This window comes from Oncorhynchus nerka, linkage group LG11, assembly GCF_034236695.1.
Source record: "Oncorhynchus nerka isolate Pitt River linkage group LG11, Oner_Uvic_2.0, whole genome shotgun sequence".
NCBI lineage: Eukaryota > Metazoa > Chordata > Actinopteri > Salmoniformes > Salmonidae > Oncorhynchus > Oncorhynchus nerka.
The window spans coordinates 23,464,437-23,475,136 of NC_088406.1; the positions used below are offsets into that span (position 1 = coordinate 23,464,437).

Consider the following 10,700-nt stretch of genomic DNA (forward strand, 5'->3'; position numbering starts at 1 on the left):
TCAGCGCTGCAATAGTGATATGAATTATATTCATAATAATCAATACAATTCAAATCCAATTATGAAATTATGAATCCGTCTAAATAATTGTCATTGTAAAACGTTTTAAACCATACAATAGTCACCCGATAGCTGTGTGAACCTGAGTGTTTTTAAAGTGATAATAGGTGGAAGAGGGTTGAAAATAGACGTGTATTGAAAGCGTTTCACTCGTCACCACGTCTTTCTTATCAAGAGCGTCACTACCCCGGGGTCGGAACGGCTCTCTTGGGCCTCACTGGGAAGTGCACGTACATCGAATTCAGCCGAAAGACGTGTGTAAAGACGTGTGTAAAGCTATAACATCATTCTCTGATAGACTATAGCAATTTAGGCATCAACATGAAACATCGTTTAAACCTATAGGTGGATGCTATTGTTTTGTAGCCTGTAGGTTTTTAACGTTAATGACACGACATATTGCCTATAGGCCTACGTTTGATCTTAGTTTTGATGGTTCGTTTAGCAAAATATGCAGGAAAACACTATTGTGTCACCTATTACTTTACGCTCAACTCAGCCAACTCGCACGGCACTTCTCTTAGCGCATATGTAAGCAATTGTCTTCGCTAAAATGAATACAAATATTGATTTCATTGCTAGATTTCATACAGGTAGGCCCATAAAGGTCTAGGCTATTCAAGTTGAAATGATTTGGCCAAAAATGCCTTAGGCACATTTTTTCGAATATCTGGACAACCCAACTGATGGCCAAGTAAGGTGTAAGACACGTCAGACACGTCAATCTTTAGATAAGAATCATGCAGTAAAGGTTAAAGGTCAGCTCCATAGTGTAACCGAACGTTTTGGGTGGATGGCAAAATGATTTTGAAGCCATCCATGGCTAACTCCTTGGTTCACCAAATTCACCTTATTGTGAATGATAATAACATAATAATAATAATAATAATAATAATAATAATAATTTATAATAATAATAATAATAATAATAATACAATAGTAATAATCAAGTGCCAATGCGCAATTATGTATGAGCAGTTGGTAAACACAGAGAAAAACTCCTAATGCTCCGTAGAAAAGCTCATTGAGCTGAAGCCACAATTAGCTTAAACACATAATGTAGGTTAGTTAGCCTACATCATATCGGGATAATGATTAAATGGAATGACTTTGATGACGACCCTTAACTTCTGCAGCATCTGTTTCTCCTAAGCATTCGGCCTCGGAGCAACGCCTGCCAAAAAACCCTCTAAGAAGTTCACAACGTATTCCTAAACACTCACGGCTTTTTCTTGGTTTTCTCTCTTCCATTATTGCACTCTGCTGACAAATGAGATGCCATAGACGTATTTGTTAACTCTAATAATGAATGTAGACTGTTCAGATAAGCCAAAAGTTCAATGTTTCATTTTGTAATGCATGCAAGTCCCCAGAGTAGGCCATGCTGTGTTTTCATTCCATTAAGGTCTAATAGCTCAACAGCTCTAATAGTTTATAATGAAATGTCATTTCCCAAAACTACTTTCGAAAGGAATAATATATATTTAGTGTATAAAACTGAAATATCCAACCAACTCCCTGAAATGTAGCTATATTGTACAAAATGATTAGGCCTTATTACGCATCTGCTAGATATTTTGAGATTTTACATGTCAATGTTTTTAAAATAAGTGCAATTTAACATTAAGCATTTTCAAGACTAAAAATACACACTCGGGTTTAGGCCTAAGTGAAGAACATTCACAGACAGAATTCCAGGTAACGTCATCTGTGGACTATATAGCTCTAAGACTACATTGCAAGCCTAATACGTTTATATAATACAGTTTTCGCACAAATAAGGATTAATTAATGACCAATGTTTTACTTTGAAAAAAAGTTTATTAAGACATTCACAAAACTAGAAAAAGAGGGAAAAGTGCTAATTTAACATGGTCCCAACATGAATGAGACAAAAATAATTACGTTTATAAAAAACAAGAAAGGTAAAAAAAATCTGCCACTGGACTGAATGTTATCGTAAACTAAACCATCTCTATCAGAGGTCACGAAGCCTACAAAGTCAATGACCCCAGAAGAAACAAACACATCTTTGGTATTGCTCCTTCTGACGGTGCTCTCTCTCTCTCTCTTTCCACCTGCATTCCGATTAAGTACTGTGAAACGGAAAAAAATATGTAAAAAAAGAAAGACAGGCTAAATAATCCAATTTTCACCTGATCTTGCTGGAGTTGGCTCAGTTCACGATACTGGTTCAAATATGTAGTTCTAATTAAATTATCACTCATTCAGGTGATGTTTTGAATTCCAAGACAGGGGGAGGGTTTTGTGTATTTTGTTTTCAATTAATTGTATTTTGAATATGTATCCCCGTGAATAGGGAACTGGACTGGTTTTACAAATGTTTATAACATACAACAGTGTTTATAACACACTGTTGCCTTCAGTCCAAGGCAACAGTGGGCGCACGAAATGGCCCCCAAAAGTTCTGCTTTACCTCGTGCCTAGTCGAGACCTCTTAATATCACCATTTCCAGTTTTTGAAAATCCTCTCAGCATCCCCACTTGTATATCTTTCCATATGAATTTTCAGTACATTATTTGGATCAAAAGAGCCCGTCATAGTATTGTCTCTTCAAAAATACTTTTTTTCTGGTTTGAATACACAGGAATAGACTTATTGTCTTTCTCTCACGAGAGTCCATTTTACAAGTGGCCCTCTCGTAAACTCTAAATGTCAATCCTCGTGTGTAACGCAGAGTGTTTGCTCTCGTGATCCCAATACGAACAGTGCATCATGGAGAGCTCGGTAGGCTGGCGGGAGCAGGCGAACTGCAGGCCCGCTCCGTTGCTGGAGGATACCGGGGGCGGCGCAACCGTCGCGGGGCTCAGCTGCTGGGCATGGTGAGCGTGCGGGTGGTGGTGATGGCTCATGCCATTATAAGAGTTCACCATGCTGGGGAGACCCATGCTTTGCACCCGGGAGTACGGGTTGTATGAGGAGGGAGCGGACAGTCCTTTCACATTGACTGGACTCACGTTGCCACTGGCCATCTGACAGGAGGTGTAGGACATCGGGGTGGGCGGCTGGCCCAGCGACCATGAGTTGTTCATGAAGCTGGATTGCAGGTACTTTGGAGGTGACAGGTAGCCGTACCCATCACCGCCGAAGAGGGATTTCCCGGGCTGGAAATGGGTCGGTGGAGGTCTGAAGGGACGTTTCATTCGACGTCTCCTTCTGTAGTTTCCCTTCTCGAACATGTCCTCGCACGCCGGGTCAAGGGTCCAGTAATTCCCCTTTCTCTCGCCGCCTCCCTCGCGAGGAACCTTGATGAAGCATTCATTCAGACTCAAGTTGTGCCGGATACTGTTTTGCCAGCCTTTCTTGTTTTTCTCGTAGAAAGGGAATTTGGTTATGATATACTGGTAAATACCAGACAAAGTGAGGCGCTTCTCAGTGCTCTCCCGGATGGCCATGGCAATGAGAGCCACATACGAATACGGTGGTTTTTGAGACGGGTCCGTTTTCTCCGAAACTTTTTCCTGGACCGGTTCCTCTTTGGGTCGCTCCTTATCCTTCGCCATGTTGGTGTCGTGGACCATCAGGGCAATTGCGTCATCCTCTGGGTTTTGGTAAGTGGCCATCATTGCGCACACCAAAACAAAACAAACACAGCACAAATACAGAACAACAAACGCGATTAACTACACTTGCAGAAAATTATATTAGCCTTAGCACCTCAAGATGGACTTCAAAACAAAACTCTGAGGCTGCCTCCTTAACGTTGAGCGCGCAGAGAAATCCGTGTTTTGAGCCACAGTTGGTGACTTGTTAGGCACTAGACTCTCCTCTAGAACAAACGTTCTTCCAAACTGGTTTGTGATGGAGGCGCAGCCCAGGTTGTGGTTTGATTCCTCTCTAAGCCCAGCCCTTTTCGCTTTTTTTCCACAGGCAGACTGTAGGCCTACTAGTGGCGGTGGCACTCCAGTGCGTCGTGCGACGTACTGCTCTGTGATTTGTGCGCATTGGACGAGTTCCGCCTCTGTTGGTTAACAGCTGCGTGGTGAGGAATCTCTCGTCTACCCACTTCACATGATCAAATACATTTTCCTGTTCACACACGTTTAAAAAATAACATGTGTTAGAGTGGGGTTTAGACAAGATAGCACTCATTGCAAGTGAATAGGAAAACAGTTTAGAGAAACGTTTGTGTCAAAAATAAATTATTAAGAGAAAGAGAATTTCAAGGTACTGTAATTCATTTCGTGTTAATGTAGCATGGGACACAGTTATGATTGACAAAATAGCAAACTGTTACGTCCTGTATTTATGTTGACTTATAGTTTGTACAAAATAATATCATCTTTGTGTTGTTGTATTGACTGCAATTTTCCACATTGTCCAATGATAAAACAAGGTAGACCTAATATAAATAGTATTTTCAGCTATTGTAAGTAAATAACCTCGGCCTATACACTCAGATTTACCTCAACGTGTTATTGCATTCCGACTGACTGTAGGCTGAAGCCTCATTAGCTACCGACCGCTTGTCCGCAGCAGCCGCAGAAAACCTGGATTGATAGTGCTGCTTAATTAGCAGGCATTGTGATGGAGGTGTAGGAAAGGGGTATACACTTCCCTGGCCACCCATGTGGGTCCCGTCGGCTTTCTCCGAGATGGTATTTCCGTGCAATGAGAGCTGACGCAGGTGGAACAGCATTGGCATGTGTGTCATCGCCCGCCACCGGACCACAGTCTTTGGCCCGGCCGGCCGCTGTAGAGAAGCCCCAGCTCGCCTCGCGGAGGAACAGCTGAACAGCGGTGAAAGCCAACCGTCTCTCAGCGCGCAATTACTACAAGACACAGAATGGGCCGTTTCCAGCGCTAAAATAAAGACTTTTTTCAGGTTCATGATTATCTTTTTCACATAGCCTATGCTTTTGGACTGAAAAGCATATGCTGAAAATACATTACTCTGCTTAATTGTGTCTAGTTCAGATAGCGTCGACAAAATAAATATGTGGCTACTTTTTAAACGTGTGTCAATATATCACATAGCAATGATATAAATAACAATAATAATGAATTATCATCCATAGCCTATCATAGGCTTGTAATGCATGGATAGGCCTACCTATATTTGTGTATGAGCGTGTCAAAAGGCACCACATGTAGTTACTAAGTGTAGGAACGTAGTTTGTAAATAATTATGCTTTCAAAATCATGCTAAATATGGTATAAAACATCCACGGAGTGCTGCATATTTTGGAAGTGTTGTACGATATACATGGTCAGGTCAAATGTGTTTGGAGATATAATTGACCAAAATGCCCAAACATTCGTTTTCACCAAGATTAAAAATATATATTTTGGATAGCAAACACACATGAAAAGTCAAAGAAACAGTTTGATGGTTTTATTTTTATTTTCAAAATCAAGGTGAATACAGGCCTATACTTCACTGACATGCTACTTTAACAAAGCGACATAGATGCGGTGATGTGGTCTTTCAGTGAATGAAAACAAAGAAGACACCACAAAACTTGAGCCTTTTGTTGGGCAGTTATGACAGTGCGCGTGTGTTTAGTAATACCTCGTGATTTGGGGGGTTGTTTAGTCTTTATTGTTGCGGAGAAAGTCTGTGGTCTCTTCATGTTCCCATGCGCCCAAATCCATGAGGATTAGAACAAGGAACACGAATAGAGAGAGAGAAGAAGAGTTGCTGAACGGTCAACAATTATAGAGGTTATCATTCAATCGTTTTGCTATTATCATATTGTTATTAAACAATCATTAATAACAACAGTAGCAGTAATGCCCATTGTGCAATAACATAAATTACTGTAATAACGTCATTAGACTACCAGTAGGCCTACTCATATGGCTCAGAAGGTCAAATATAACGAAAAGAAAACGTCAAAAATCTTTTTGAACAACGTGGGAAGGGAAACGAAACAATGTTTAAAAGGCTACAAAGTCTCAAACTCAAGGCTAAATAAAACTGCAGATCTGTTTCAATATATATTTTTGTTTAAACTGGAATATTTATAAATTATTCAGCATTCCTGTGACAATAGATGATTTATTGTTGCCTAGGTCAGGACTTGTCTATGCCCTGCATGGTTTACAAGGAATATCTTGGCAAAATAGGTTCCATTGTTTTGGAACCACGTGTTGGCCTATAGGTATTTATCAGTCATTAATGCCACTTATATGTTTTCTATTTTCAACTACATTTTTCTGAATACCACAAGATTATTTTAATAAATAATACATACCTTTTGCTGACTGAAACTTTGGACGCTTGCTTGAGTCTTACTCCAAACGACTGCAGGAGATCGTCGACTTTTCCCCGGGCACACCTCGCTCACCTGCGCGCGGTATCTGGCCCGGGCTGCTACAGTCACGCGCGTCACGTCACAACAAGCTGTAAATAAACATGTTAAGAATCTGTAAACACCGCTTGCGCGAGGCCAATGTGTAACCTGAACTATAGCTTGGCTTTAGAGCGCGCTGAGGAATGTTAATTCGATTGTCACATGTTATCTTTATATCACGTTTTAAATTGGATAAAAGAGAACGAAGGAAAAAGTCGTTGGTTGACAAAAGAAGGTAAATACTATTAATCCACCTATTGTAACATGTACATTACGCTAAAACATGGTTTAGGCGCACTGGCAAATTAACAGTCTCATTCAACCAAGATTGCACCAAAGGGGTCATGCGTTATTTTTGGATGCATGGAAATGTTCACAATACCACGCTGCAGAAAGAGAACAGTTGTAGAGGGCAATATGGGTATAGTATGGGTATAGTATGGGTATAGCTCCTGGATACACGTCTGAAGCTAGGCTATACTGTCTAAAACACCAGGCCTAACTTTTCTTCAACGACTGACTTTTCATCAGGAGTTCTCAATACCAAATGGCACTCGTCATTTGGTGAGGGAAATGTTCAAATATTAAACTAAATTATGTAACATGAATACGAATTAACTAGGCATAATATCAAAGGTTTAAGCAAAATAACAATCAAATTGTTATATTGAACGAATTGATCTGGACAAAAAAGCAGACGTGCAATAAACCAAAGGCAAGCAAGGCCTATCACTGCTGTACAACAAAGAGAATACGAGAGAGCCATGAGATAGACACAGGGCAGCCTATGTTTTGTTCTTAGATAAATACACACCCTCTACAAATCCTTCTCAAATTCTCGCTTGATCCCCAACAATCATCAGCGAATAAACGCTTAGTGTAATAAAAAGATACAATGTAAAACAACTCCACAGCTGACAGGGTTCTGTTTGCGGCTTAGCCGACGCTTTAATTGCAGTAATGATACATCACCTCGTAAATGCACCGAGGTTGTTATAGTTTTGTGTAAGTAGAAACAAATAGTAGTCAACATAATAATATGAACAACAATAATAATAAACTATCCAATTTTTAGTGGCAACCACCAGAATAATACAGAGAAATAACGACAACACCAAAATGGAGCGCATGAATGCGAGTGTGACTGTGTCGCAAAGCCCGTTTGAAGACCTACAATAAGATAACAAAGCAAACATGGCAGCACCATCTCTTAACCGGCCCTCAGCTTTAATGCACATTGAAAGACTTAAATTCCTGTCCTCGCGCACTTCCTGCCCTCGGTCTAGTCGAGGATGTTTATGATAGGTTGCGCGTGAGGAATGCGAAGGACGAGATCTGCCAGGTCAGCCCGGGGACCGGGCCGGGGCGAACCCACCGAGTCACAGCCCACGGAGTGAAGCCATGCACTGGCAGCAGTATATCCAGTTGAAAAGAACAGGACATACATTAAGGTTAGGATAGGGTATTCTATAAACATATGTATTTGTAATTGTGGTAAACAATACCCATCATGAATTCATTATGTTAATGTCAATTATGTTTTCATTAATAATAATATTATTATTAATAATAATACGTTTTCACAAATTCTCGATGCATTTTTGTTGTACTAATTTCACTGCTGCAATAACATTTTCCACCCAGAGTGGGGTTATACTGCATCTGGACATCACATTCAGTCGTGGCTATGCGTAGCCCTTATTGCTAAGCCTATAATAATAGAAATGTCGAGCATTATTAGGCTATGTGCACTGTTTTGTATTTAATATAACCTGCATACATTATTATAACCATGTGACAAATTGTTGAATTGTTGAAGAACAGATCTTTTTTAACTATAATTTATGCATGCCTATACATTTTTTCATTTAGTCATATGTCGAATAAATCCCTCACAACTTTTACTATCTAATCAGTTAAAAACCAAGACACAGATCCCCCTTTCCACTTTTACGGTTCAATCGTTAAAGGTATTGATGTGTGACCAGCCAAAGCCGTGTCTCTGTTGCGGCAGTTATGGCGAGGTGTTATGTTTTCTTTGGATATTAACTTACGTTTGACAAACTTTTTTGTCTGTTCATTGAGCCATGTGGGAGAAAAGATGGATCCTTCTGTGAGGAAGGAGGACGCGTCACAATGCTTCTCCATCATGGTTTCTAGACTATGCCGACCCGAAAAATATCCATTTCAGTTAGTCGAAATTCTGTCAATTATTAATGTAGCCTATTGAAATATTGATAATGTACTACATCTCTCTTACAAAATAGTTTGGTCTCTGCTGAAGACAAATCTGGTTCTGTGAAAGTTCCCAGAACATTCGTTAGGTTGCAGAAAATGTTCTCATAACACAAAAACTGTCCAGTTGTGCTAATGATTATACATTGTTTGTAGGACTATAAAACATTAGCCTGATTTTGCAAGAACTTTCCCGGAACACATTTCGTCTGTTTTTACCTGGAAACCTAATGAGAATGTTTGGGGAATGTTCTGTGTTTGTTATAGATTTGAGCTAATGTTAGGAGAACATTCCAAGGATATTTCAGTTAAAGCATTTTCACACAAAACATAAAATTTTGTTATCAAAAACATAATTTTTTCCCTCATCCAAATGTTAGATAAAACACCAACTAAAACTTAATGGGAATCTTAGCTGATGTTCTGGGAATGTCCCTGGTTTGCTGGGATAACTGGTGAGTAAATATCATACTGTGGTTGAAAATAAAATTAAACCAACCCTGATCTGAACTAACAAGAAAAACACTATTTTTCATGACCATTGCTTACTAAATGTTTTAGTCTTAAATGAGAAAAAAACACATTTTAAAACGTTATGTTGTTGTGTTATATTTCTAATAGAGACTGATAAATACAGATGTGAAGTAGGTCACCTCAGGTCATTGGTGCTTGAGTGCTTTTTGCTTTGTCCAATCAGGCCTTGTCGCTCAGGTCAAATCACATCATGTAAAACATGAATGAGTTCACTGCTTGATGCAGGTATGTGTGTATTTGAGAGTGCTTGTGTGTGAAAGTGTGTTTTTGCATGCATGTGTATGTGTGTGTGTGTGTGGATCGTATGTGTGTGCACACAATCATTTTTATCATGACAGAAATAAGCAATGAACAGAAAAAAAAATGCTCCATCAGCCCCTCCAGGGTAGAGGGGGAGGGTCACCCGGTCCATCACAGTGTCAGTGCATCTGCACAGGGCAGGCCGATAGCGGAGGAGAGCCCCCTGGGTTCTCCCAGTTTGATCTCATTGGGTTACTGTGGATCATCTGTAGATGGCTGCCATGCATTGATACATCAGCAAAATACTGCCTCCTCTGAATGGCATCCTTATGAGCGGAGGGGAGGACAGGAGAAGGGGGGACGGCGGATGGAGGGATGAAAAAGGAGGATGTACCCACAGCCCTCATGCAGCGCCTCAAATGTGTCTCTTCTTCCTCCTCAGAAAGAAGAGAGAGGATAGAGCAAATAAACAGGGACCTCCCCCTTGTTATCCTCCCTCTACCCCCCCTCTACCTCCCCACCCACATGGATTACGCTTTGGGAGGTTGAGGGGACGGGGGCATGAGAGGAGTAGACACACAGTGCGCACACACCGTCTAGTGGACACACACACACACACACACACACACACACACACACACACACACACACACACACACACACACACACACACACACACACACACACACACTATACTCCATATCCACCTCAACACTCAAAGAACTAGTGTGTGTGTTCTTGTGTCAGTCTGTTTTAATTTAAGATATAAAATGTGTTAATAAAAAGGGTGAGGGGGCTTCCTTACTTTGTAAATCCCCCTTTCCAACACACAGATCATTGTCAAAAATGATAAAGGAGCCCCCCTCCTCCATGCCTCCTCTTTCCCTTCTCTCTTGCCTTGAGCGGAAGGTGGCTGTGGTGTATCCTAGTGGCGTTGTGTTTGTCTTCCTTATATCCCAGAGGAAGCCTATGGGAAGCACTAAGCCCCTCTCCCCTGCTCTGCCTGCTCTCCCCTGCCCTGCTGTCTCATTAATATCATCCATCACTCTCTTATTAACTAACAAGCCTGTAGTCTTTATAGTAACCTGGCATTAACGCCACAAAGGGACTGCTGCTTGGACAGTAAAGTATCAATTATATTCTATTGGTTGACCTCTGCCTAGGTCTATGAGCTGCATTCTTATTCCTGTATGGAGTAAAACAACAGATGATCTAACCATTGTGATGGACGAGAGAAGAAGAGGGGAGAGGAGAGGAGAGGAGGGGAGAAGAAGGAAGAGGAGATGAGAAGAGAGGAGAAGATGGGAGGGGAG

General features: G+C 40.8%; 1 protein-coding gene across 1 annotated transcript; it reads right to left on the reverse strand.

Annotated features, from left to right (window-relative positions):
* Positions 1–1,861: 1,861 nt before the first annotated feature.
* On the reverse strand, positions 1,862–3,893 carry LOC115123815 (forkhead box protein L2-like). Its single transcript, XM_029653182.1, has one exon. It carries the CDS (start codon positions 3,646–3,648, stop codon positions 2,731–2,733), a length of 918 nt encoding a protein of 305 aa, XP_029509042.1. The 5' UTR covers positions 3,649–3,893; the 3' UTR covers positions 1,862–2,730.
* Between the last annotated feature and the right edge of the window lie 6,807 nt (positions 3,894–10,700).

Bases quoted from the DNA above. Each gene is read 5' to 3' on its own strand.
- LOC115123815 (XM_029653182.1), bottom strand. From the start codon at position 3,648: ATGATGGCCACTTACCAAAACCCAGAGGATGACGCAATTGCCCTGATG.